The following is a 12,390-nucleotide window of genomic DNA, read 5'->3' on the forward strand; positions in this document are numbered from 1 at the left end:
TTTCAGTTGAAAATGGATAAACAATGGAGCATATTTTGCTGCAATCCATTTAAAAACAAAGGACATTGGGTGAAAAAAGATCTAAGAACTGCAAGCTTGTGGATGACAACACTAACATATGGCATTGAAGAAGGAATGAAAATTTGTACTGCTTGTCGCATAGAATTAAGTGAGCAAAAACATTCTTCAGTTCCTGAAACTGATGATATTATGAGTGAGTTCAACAAAGATCCGAAACCAGGCTCTAGTACAGAGGATCCCGAGTTCATGAGCCCTCATAATGGTGATGTACAATTTGAAGAAATTGTGAGCTATATTGCTTGTGCCTATGACAGCAAATGGTGGATAGGATAGGTAATTTCAAAAGATCAGGTAGAAGAAGAAATCCAGGTTTCTTTCCTTCATCCTAGCGAACCATCATCATCACTCATTTATCCAAGGAAAGCAGACATTTTGACCATTCCTAAAAATTTTGTTCTGTGCTAATTACATCCTGTCACTGCTACAAGCAGAACATGCCAAGTCTCGAAAGAGGAGATGGCAAAAGCAACTGAAATCTTACATAAGAAGAAAGTATATCTATACTAGGACTTACAAATTGAGTTCTATAGTGTAGCAAAGTGAGTTACACATATCTCAAACTGCTTCTTAATGGGCTTAAAAAAATATTAAATTTTATATATTGTAGCAATTAAATTATATATATAAATAAAACTTAAATTTGCTTTTAAAATATGGCTGAAAAAGCTTCAGTAACTTTTAAATTGGAGTTTTCAAATTTAAATAAAATTTAGATTTTTTATTCAATAATAAATTTCACCGAATTATTTTTCACCGAAAAAATTGTTTGAACTTGTTAATATGCTTGCAATACTGCCAAGTACTTGTTTTTCTACGCAATAGTACCGGTTTAAACTTTAACTACTTTTCATTAGAACAAATGTTTTTTTAAATAAAATTAAAGCTACTGTTTGAAAGAGAAATTTTTTTTCTCCATGATACCAAAAAAATGCCATCATGAAATTTTGAATTTATGTTGCTTAAAGAAGACTAAGTACCCTGTTTTTTTTCCCAAGGAAATTAAAAATCTTGATTTTTTACAAAATATTTTTTTTAAAATTAATGAATTTTTTTGTAGCTAGGTTTTGTTATATATTTCTTAAAACCTCCTAAAATACTGAACAAAACAGCACAAGTTTTAACCTTTTAAGTCAATTAGTTCTTTGATAATAGCCTTTTAAAGATTACTAAACGATGCAAAATTTATGATGCTTCCAGGGTTTAAAAAATTTATAACTTTGGAGAGAATTGTTGAAAAAATTAGAAACTTCAGATTTCATCATGGAGGTGTGTATCATACACAGATAAAAAAATCATTGCATTCTAAAAAAATTATTTTTTATTGGTTGATTTGACATGGAATGACACATTAAAACACTGTTGAAAGAGGAAAAACTTTTTTTCTGCATGATACCAAAAGAATGCCATCTTGAAATTTTGAATAAATGTTGCTAACAAAAGGCTAAGTAACATATATTTTTTTAAGAAAATTAAAAATTTCAATTTTGAATTTTTACAAATTAAAAAAAACTTTTTTATTAAAAAAATTATAAATTTTTTTTTTTGTAAGTGAGCTTTGTTACATATTTTTGAAAACCTCATAAAAGACTGAACAAAACAGCACCAATTGTCGACTTCTAAGTTAAATAGTACTCTAATAATAGCCCTCTTAAGATTTTAATCAATGCAAAATTTCGGATTCCTCCAAAATTTAAAAAATGCATAACTTTGCAAAGAATTGTTGAAAAAATTTGTAACTTCAGTTTTTTCATCCTGGAGGTAAGTATAATAAACAGACAAAAAATCATAACAATCCAAAACATTGACCTTCAAAATTTATTTTTTATTGGTTGATTTGATATGGAATGACCCCACTGCCTTATACAGGGTTGACAACTGCTCTGCATTTTGCAGAGTTGCTCCACAAAAATCGAAACTCTGCAGCTCCTCAAAAAATTGTTTTGCTCCGCATTCCCCGGCCGTGCGTTTTCCAGCATGACAAAGTGTTTAAAGCTGTTTTTCTAATTTTTATGCTCATGCTTAAAATGATAATCAAAGCTCAAAAACAATTTTAGATAAGTGGTTTAAAATTTTTTTTATTGAACTTATGCAAAATACCGAGCTGCTCCGCAAAACTTCAAAATGCTTCTCAAAATCACCACAGATGCTCCTCAAACTATTTCTCCAAGGTTGGCTACCTTGATTATATGTAATTCCCATGCTCGTATGAAGTATTTTTATTTTCAAATAATATACAGTTTTTCATTTTCAGCTTCAATGTTTTAATAAGTGTTTAACTTTTTTTCATTGTTTACATTCATAGGTTTGAAATACTTGCATTCTGCAAACATTTTGCATCGAGATATAAAACCTGGAAATCTTCTTGTTAACAGCAATTGTGTCTTAAAGGCAAATATTTTTTTTAATTAATTCTTTTAATAACTATTGAATGTTTGATATTCTGTATTGAAAAAGTGTCAAAATCTACGTTTGCTAAAACTCTTTAGGAACTTGTACATTTTATCAGCAGAATTTGAGAAATAAAGCAATCAAAATGCAAGCGTGTTTAATTAAACAATCTACTCCCAATTTTTGGTACAATAGTAAGAAGTATTTTATAAGGATATCATTCACTCAGGATTCAAAAATATTATGATATTTTTGAAAATTTCAAAAATATCTGATATTTTGATATGCAGCGGGGTTTTAAAATAACTTGAGGTGTTTAGAGCCCTCTAGCAAGTGAAGTATTGGATGAAACATTGCCAAATTTCATGAGCGTACTTAGCAGACTATGGGATTTCGATTTCTACAACTAAAAAAATAGAACCAAGAGTCACCACCAGGGGAAATTATGGTGCTGCAAAAGTGTTTTGCTTGCATATACTGAAGAAATAAATGCCAAAAAATGCAGTACACATCAAATTTTTTCTTCAAATGTTTGTTGCTTACAAATAAGGTTCAATAAAAGCAACAAGAAATTATTCTTTAACCTTTGCCATTTTAGCATATTGCTCAAACATTGTTTTCAATTTTAGCTTTTTTGCGACAGCGCTTTTGAACTTAGCTTAAACCCTGTACTGAGTGTGTGGTTGCAAAAATTCTTTGATAGCAGTTTTATTAGTCATGCATTTACCTACGGTATGGCCACCGTGGTAGCCCAATCTTTAACCTTGTGTCGTTTCGCCATGGGGATTTCTTTATGGTGTTGTGTATTTACGACATGCTCCTGATATCTCAATTTTGAAAACTCGAATAATGTTACAGGTCAAAGAAAGTAATCCTTCACCCCCGATGTGTGGAAAATATTGTGCATCGAATGCAGTACCTGGAAAATGGATATTGGTCTTATTGAACCTCATTTATTAGTAAAAATTTTATTTTGTGAACAAAATTGATGCATATTTCGTCAGTTAGCGTTTAATCTTTCAATATTCACAGTAATATACATTTTCTACGTTAAAATATCCCCTAGTGGCGATTTTTGGTACTATTTTTCTTTATTTCATAAATCGAGATCCTACCTCAGAATCGGTCTACTGCGTATGCCCATGAAATTTGGCAGTGTTTCGTCCAATACTTCACTTGCTACAGGGATCTGAACACCTCACGTTATTTTATAACCACCCTGTACATCCCATTCTTTGATATACAGTAAACCCTCGTTTTAGGCATGTTTATTTTAGGTGGTTTCAATTATAGGCAGTTTACGATTTGACACCTTTATTTTACACGGATGAGTGTCGGTTTTATGCGCATGCAGCAATTCAAACAAATAAAATTTTCCCCTCTTTGAAAATCCAAACTCCTAAATATTGCAGATTACCAGGGTTTGAAAATATTCCATATTTTGATATATATCGGATATTTTGATATATATCCGATATTTTCAATTAGCATTAACCAAAGTCTCCGAAATAGTAAATGCATCCTCAAGTCACCTTTTTTCTCTTATATTATAATTACAATATGTAAACTTAAAAATAAGGTTTCTTTCATTGTTTAAATCTAATATTTCATTTTACATTTCTACTAATTTTAATTAGAGTTAACTTAGCAATAGTTGTTTTGCTCATTTTTCTTCTGTTAGCTACTTTTACAGTTATATGATTCATCAGAAATAAATATTATTCATTTGTCGGTGCACAGTCATAAGACATTTACTTTTTTTCTGCGCAATACTTAATATTTAATTAAGCACTTTTAACATGAATTCAAATTGTTTACATCACTAATAATTTTATGAATATAAAACACAAGTAAGAAAGGAATATTATATTACTTTGTTATATATTATTGATATATTAATACATCATTAAAATATAGTACATAACATTTTAGTTATTTTTAATAATAAATGAACAATATTACTATGATTAATGTATTTTTTATATTGAAAATACCGTAGTTGAAGAAATAAATATTGAAAATATCAAAATATCATGATATTTTAAAAATATATATCGTGATATATATCAGCAAACCCTGCGAGATTACACATAATAAACTGCATTTTGGCGCTCTAATAATTGAGCTTGGGTCACTGGAGACATTTTATGTTATTGGTTCCAGAGCTCTTTCCAGAAGTAAATTTATTAAACTCACACAGTTCAGAACTGGAAGAAGAGTATTTAGGAGTGACAAAGGAGAAGAAATCCAACGAGGATACCGAAATCGGTGACACGCAACCAAAAACGTTCACATTGAAAATTTGGATCCATTCCCAAACAATAGAAATGGTCTTTCTGATTTGGGAGTGAAGGAAGATTCTATCATGGAAATGACGTAAGTGATTATGGATGCTTTAATGCTCTGCAAAGAACCACAGAGAACAATTCTTAATGAATGAGGGAAAATTTTGGGGGGGAACGGGCACCCCTGCCCAGATATTATTTAACATATCTTTTGCAAACCATAATCTGCATTAATTCATCTTTAAAAAAAACACATCACGACAAAAAAATAAATAAATAAAGATTATTATTATTATTATTCAGCTTTTAAAACTTCTAGAAACATCACAGCTTTCAACCAAAAGACGAGTTCGTTCCTTGATAAAGAAAACAACAAAATACCAAAAAAAACTTGAACAGAATGTAAAACCTAAACCATTTGCTATTCTACAAAAATATATTTTTGCTTTTTCAAATGCATGCAAAATTTTATAAAAATCAAAGCCTGAGTGTCAAAAAATGAATAAATAAAAGAAAAGCAAACAATGTAAAACAAAATGAAAAAAAAAAATGAAATTAAAGATCCTTCAAAGGAAAGAAAGGATTTCAGCAGTATTCTTTCCACCTTCTCTAGACGCAAGGGTGCCATTTTTTTTTTATTTATGTGTTTTATAAATACGATTGTAAATCTCTTTATTTATTTTGGAACATACATTTTCCTCTTCTAACTGGTGAAAATGGACGATGTACAATGTGGCGCCATTTTGAAAATTTACTGGGAAACTTCAAAATAACAATTTTTTTAGGACAAATGAAGTAAATAAACGAATATGTCCTCTCCTCCAGTAGGTTTTATATTTTTAAAAGGAAAAACAAACAATATAACTCAAACAAAAAATCAAAAATCTTGCAAAAAAAAAAATTTTTTTTAGCGATATCGTTTTAACCTTGTCTGGATGCATTTTGACTCAAACGCACCATTTTTGTTTATTCATATGTAAAACCAAGTGCACAAGATTAATTCTTTTCATTTTTTATGCGACCCCATTTTGAAAACGCGTAGTTCAAAAATACCGCAAAACGAAGAAATAGCCATTTGTTAAGGAGAAATAAAGTTGAAAAATGAATTTAAGATCAAAAAAGCATAATTTGCTAAATTGGTGCATGAAATTTGTCTATTTTTAGGATTGCGTGTAAAGAAAGAAGAGTTTTGGAAGTAGCAAGTTTTGTAACGAATTTGCCGTCGTGATTGCGATTTTTGTTTCTATTCAGAACGAGAACACATAGCAAAATTGCATATAAGTATAATCATATTTAAAATACATTAAATGATTTGCATTTTGTGGTAAAATAATTCTTAATGCTGGACGTAAAGACATCAGAAAGAGGACGATACTCCCCCCCCCCCATCCCTGGCGATCCGTTAGCCGAAATTTTAGTGGACAAAAGAATTTAGGGAAAAGTCATGTTTCAAGATTATAGGTCAGGGAAGGTTGCATTGGCGAATGGTTGCCACATTGGCGACTGAAGTGAAAATAATGGTCGCCAAAATTTGAAAATTGGTCACATTTGGCGACTGGCGACCGCGAGTTTTGAGCTTTATGATTTGGAGTCTTTGTTACCTAATTATAAATTTCATTGACCCATGCAACAATCTGCATGAGTTGGATGTTTAATTTCAAAAACTTTGTACTAAAATTCTACGTGTTTCACATATTTCATTTGCTAAATTATTTTAATATAGATTTGTGACTTTGGGCTTGCTAGAGTGCAAGAACCTGATGAGAATAAACATATGACGCAGGAAGTTGTTACTCAATACTACAGGGCTCCTGAATTACTGATGGGTGCCTCACATTATTCTTCCTCGGTTGATATATGGTCTGTTGGATGTATCTTTGCTGAACTTCTTGGACGCCGTATTTTGTTTCAAGCCCAGACCCCTATACAGCAAGTATGTTATGTTTGAATTATTTCTGCTGAAATGAATTATGAGTATGAAACAGAAATAGTGTTATTAGTTAGTTCCTATTGTCTGTTCTTTCAGTTTGTCTCTTGTAACATTACTGTGCAATGTACTTACTTTTATTTGTGCCCTTTTTGTGACATATTTTTATACTAAATTGAACGAAAAAAAAAAACCTGCATGTAAGTGATTTGTTGGTCTTAATCTTGGGATTTTCATGACTTGAAAAGCTAGGAGAGGGAAGTGAATTGATGTGTGATGTGAGGGAAAAAATGCATTCACTTATCTAGCTTGAGTGTAATTTCTTTTTTTAGTATTTTCCTCTTCCAACTGACATTTTCCTTTCAAAGCATCTGCTGTTACTGGTTTAATTAAACTCCCTCAAGATTGTACAATCTACAATCCTAGTAATGATTTAAGATATACATACTCCTTACAGTAAAACATTCCAGGTTTTCTCCAAACTTTTTCCACCAACTGCTAGAAATGTAGTTGATTATGACGGAAAATAAAATTATGTTTCCTGTTATGGCATTTTTTATCAAAAAAATTTGGTGTTATTTTGATTTAAAAAAAAAAAAAAAAAGGCTCAAAAACTGCAGAATTTTGGAACGTTGTCTTTTGGGGTCTTTATCTGTAGCACTAACTTTTTGTTTCAACTTAAGTTTTGAAAAATCAATAAATGTTTTCTAAAACTATTTATTTTTCACGAGAGAAGCTCTTGCAAAAATGCCTGGAATATCCCCTGTCTATAATGCAAACAGTGCATTATATTGTAAGATAAAATTGAGTCTTAGTGTCAATTAGTTTTGAAGTTTGTTCTGAGATTGATGGTGCTTTGTTATAGCCTCTATCTTTAACTATTCATCCCTCTATCAAGAAGTATTTTGCACTTACATTAAACTTAAGCAATTGTCATAATATCCTGTCTTCTATGTTTATGTACCATGAGTTGTATTTTTCAAAACTTTAACACAAAAACAAAAGACCCTATATTTTGTGAATCAATTTTTCTCAATTTTGAATTTCAATTTATAAACATGGTGCTTGAATTCTTGTGCTCTAATCTTATACTCAGTTAGCATTCGAAATGTTCCTGGATTTGTTGCATATTATTGTTATTCGTTTCTGTTAAAACTTGTGAAAAATTCCAATAATAACCATTGATATTGGTTACACAAAAGCACTAGTAATTTCATTTGCATTTTTTTTTTTTTTTTTTTTGTAAAGCTTGTAATTCAGATTAGTACTCACAAATTAGCTTGGACTACTGTTTTTTCACATCATTTAGTGGCAATTTGCACTTGGAGTTTTATTTACCAAAAATGGTGGCTATGTTGAAAATTTTAAAAGCAGCACGTAGGCAACACTAGTATTACAGTGCAGACTTTATGATATTATCGATTACAATAAAGATAGCTTAAAAATTGTTCATAAATTTACTTATTATTATTATTATTATTATTTTGTAAAAATTACTGAAAATATCATATTGCTAATTTTTATAAATGTAATATAAGGAAAAAGATGTTTGCAGTATATATTTTTATTGATCTCTTGAATTTCATTGATATAATCTGATTCAACCTTATATATTAATTCATGAAATTGTTTTTCTTTATGCTGAATTAATTTACCTAAGGGATTTTTTTCCTGTATTCCCATGCATTATAGCTGGAGCTAATAACAGATTTACTCGGTACCCCATTACCAGAAGACACTAAGACTGCTTGTGATGGAGCAAGGTCTCACATATTGCGGCGACCTCATAAATTACCTTCCTTGGCTGCACTATACACTCTATCAACTCAAGCAACGCATGAAGCTGTGCATCTACTGTGTCAGATGCTTGTTTTTAATCCTGTATGTAGAGAACATTAGTGTAATTTTAAAATTCTTTAGTTACTTGTGTTTTAAACTATGAAGTTCATATCATTAATTTGAGCATAAAATTTCTCAATTTTTGATGTACTCTAAATTTTTCTATTCCTTTACTTTTATTTATCTCAGGTTTGCTGTTTACTTTTCCTTTGAGTAAAAGAAGTAATTCATGCTCTTACATTTTCTATCTCAACAAAGAAAACCTGAAATAATATTGATAAAGCAAATTCATTCTATAAACTTTTTAAATTCTAAAATTTTATGTTATTTGTGGAAAGATGGGTTTTTGGTTCCATTTCAGAGTAAATGCTAATATTTTTGATGATTGAAGGACTATTATTGTATACTAGCTGTGTCGCCCGGCTTTGCACGGTCTGCAGTTGACTCCCGCTACAACGCAATTCGACTTATGCGAAATGGCTAAAATGCGAATTTTTCATTAATAAAGAATTTTTGAGCCAACGCAAATTTTTTGTCCACAACACGAATTTTTTTGGTAAGAAGTATCGGCATTGGCTACTAAATACTGATTTTGTGAATGTTATAAAATCCCTTTAAGTATCACTGACAGCGAAAATTCCCACACCAAACTAGTCTACGCACCGCATTGTTAATGCATCAAATAACCCCTCAGCATCTTTCATTTATTTATTTCTTTCATTTTAAATATTAAAGTTGCTGAAATATAATGGCACTTTAGTGGGTACCTTCATTTAAAATTTGTGAAGATGGGAAGAAAAAGAAAGTTTCTGATTAAAAAAGAAAAAAGAAAACTAAGACTCTCAATACACTTGAACATTGAACAAATTTATTTCATGTTTTATTCATGTTGAGTAAAATGGTTTTTAGTTTTTAAATACTGTAAAAATTCAGTTCTTTATTTAAGAAACTTTCGTGTATTGTTGATGAATGCTTTGAAGCAGTTGGAGGGGTGTTTATAATTGTCTAAAAGAATTTGGTATGCTTCTAAAAAAAATTGTATACGTGGGTCTCTCGTATAACGCAGTACTTCTACAACACGGTTGCAATATTACACAGTTCCAAATTTAAGATTATTGTAACATGGTTTTGATATTACACGGCACGAAACTTGAATTTAGTACTTCAAGGTTTTGATATAATTCAAATGTTATATTTATAAAAGATGGAATTTCATTTTTGTTTAATACATTGTGTTAATGGTTGATAATTCTAATAAGTTTTTGCCTTGTTTTTATGAAACTTGGTTTTGATATAACACGGTACACATCCCTTAATTTATATTATTTCTAAGTCTCGTATAACACGGTTTTAATATAACACGATTTTTCTCATGCACATGTATAATTAGCATTAAAAATAAGTAAAAATGTTATTTTTAAAGTCTTGTATAACACGGCTTTGATACTACATGGAACAAATTAACCGTGTTATACAAGGGACACTCCTGTACATATATTTCTCCACAACGCGAAATTCCGAGTTACGCGAGGAGTCTTGGAACGCATCCCTCGCGTAAGCCAGGACTCAACTAGACCTTGAAAATAAGTTATGACAAGTGACGCGTGTTCAACACTCAGACTTGAACAAACGAAAAAATCAGTAAAATTTTGCAGCAGATTGCGGGAAAATAACCAAGAAGTGAACAATTTAAATCCTCAGATTACAGGAAAAGCCTTAAAATAAAAGCCAGCATTGATCTTTCGTCTCAATGATTTTTTTTGTGGTATAAATTTTAATAAAAGCATTGTTACAGAAAGTTGAGCTGAGGCATTGAATAATAATTTGAATGGAAGAAAGCCCTCGAAAAATATGGATTTTATGTCAAAATCTAAGTATCATAATTAATAGTTTTTAATTGATATCTCCACTAATTATTATCAGAGGATTATGTTAATTAGTTGCACATATAGACCGGAAAATTACAAATCCATCAATACCTGGTTCGATGGTCAGTTTAGTGGCGTTCGGGAGAAGTAACTCGGATCATGGCCCCACTGAATGCGCTGGCGCTTACCAGGCCTTGACAATTTTTGACTTTCTTGTGTTAAACCGGGGCAACTATTTCTGCACTTGAACATGGCCACACTAGATGGAAAAACTTCAAAACTTCATATTTGCCCATTCTGACCGCAAGGAGGCGCCACAAGCCACGGTTGCATCCACCAATCAACGACAAGTTTCAAAGCTTGTTTATTTTAATTAATAAATGGAACATGTAACAAACATCAATATTTCGCAAGATGCTCAGAAATATACCGTAAAAACCAATTCGAATCGAACGCTTTATGGAGAAACATAATTATTCAGAGGATTATTTTTTATTTTAATGGACTTTTAGATCTTGTTTCTAGGGCTTATCGCTTCGCTTACAAGTCTTTGAAAAAGACAAAATAGTTTATGGTATCGCCAAATAAATACTTCATATGTAACTTGAAATAGTCCCCGACAATAAATAAAATTGAAACTAATCGCCAGATTAAAAAATGCTCCGCTACGTACCTATCACGGAAAATTACCCCCCCCCCACTTCTTTTTATTTTAAGAAATTGCTCGATATTTAGAGCTGCTCCTAATGCTATACTATTAGAACAAGATTACAAAAATTTGTAAGCAGACCTTAGATTCCTGCGGATACTTGACGGTCTACTGTGTGTATTTTATTTTTCCAACAGAAAATTCATATCCTAATTTTCGCCAAACTTGGCGATCAAATTTCCTGCAAAGTTTCTAGTTCAAAGCTCCTTTCTCATTCATGCTTAAAGTGTAGAAAATAGTTTTTTATGACGAATTCAATGTTTACAGGATTTTACATCGCTAAATATTTTAATTTTCTTAAAAGTACAGTAAATTTGCGATACTTCGAAGTCCGATAAATCGAATATTACTATAACTCGAAATTTTTATCAAGTCTTGACAACTTAGTCTTTAATTCCATTCTAATTATTCTGAATAACTCGAAGTTAACTTCTTTCAACTCGAAGTTTTTTCCAAGATTACTCGAAATTATTTCGAAAGAACGAAAAAAGAGAAAAAGAAAAAAAAAGAAGTGACTATGGGAGAATAATTATTTCACCTTCACTTGCAATCCGAATTTGAAACGAATGAAGATGTGCACATTTCCTGAAGTAGAATCAGCTCTATTCAAGCGGTTCCAGCATGCTTTTGATTTTTTTCTATCAATACATTTGATTAAACTGTGCATATTGTGCTAAAAAACTTAAGTTCTGTAATTTTGTCTGTTATATGTACATATTAATTAAAGTATTCGATGGTTTTTAATATTAAAACATCAAAAACCAAAACTATCGTTAAGTAAAACTTTCGATAAGTCGAAGTTTTCCGTCGGTCTTTTTACATTCGAGCTATCGCAAATCGAATGTATGTTTAAAATTATCATAGAAATGGCAAGTAAAAAAAAATCATATCATTGTTTTGCTTTTGCAAAGACAAAATAAATTTTATATGGAACTCTCCCCTGCTAGGATTTTACAAAATATCAACAGTGTTGATATTTTGTAAAATAATCTGTTCCCCATTTTTTTTTTTTAAATTAGTTTCAAATATTCATGTGTAGATATTTGAGGAGTTTCTTCCCCTACTGCATGTATTTGTTAAATGTTAAAAATAAATTTTAAAAAATAATAATAATTTGAATTTTGGCTGCTTGAGTTCTAATTAAGTTATTCACGATCATGAATTGCGATAGGATCCTACTCGTTGGGTTTCTTGTTTCTACAAATGGAATGAAATGGAAATGACCAAGAAATTTGCACCCGTCATAATATGACTGTTGATTTTTTAGAATAGGTAATACGAGGCCGTAAGAAA

At 30.7% G+C, this 12,390-nt stretch overlaps 1 protein-coding gene across 1 annotated transcript in view; it reads left to right on the forward strand.

The window, feature by feature from the left end:
* Positions 1-12,390, forward strand: part of LOC129222668 (serine/threonine-protein kinase NLK-like) — a 49,605-nt gene that overhangs the window by 21,418 nt on the left and 15,797 nt on the right. Inside the window, 3 exon segments of the mRNA XM_054857203.1 lie at positions 2,384-2,469; positions 6,478-6,687; positions 8,374-8,562. Coding sequence (XP_054713178.1) covers positions 2,384-2,469; positions 6,478-6,687; positions 8,374-8,562 — 485 coding nt within the window.

The sequence above is a fragment of the Uloborus diversus genome, chromosome 1 (assembly GCF_026930045.1).
Source record: "Uloborus diversus isolate 005 chromosome 1, Udiv.v.3.1, whole genome shotgun sequence".
Taxonomy (NCBI): Eukaryota; Metazoa; Arthropoda; class Arachnida; order Araneae; family Uloboridae; genus Uloborus; species Uloborus diversus.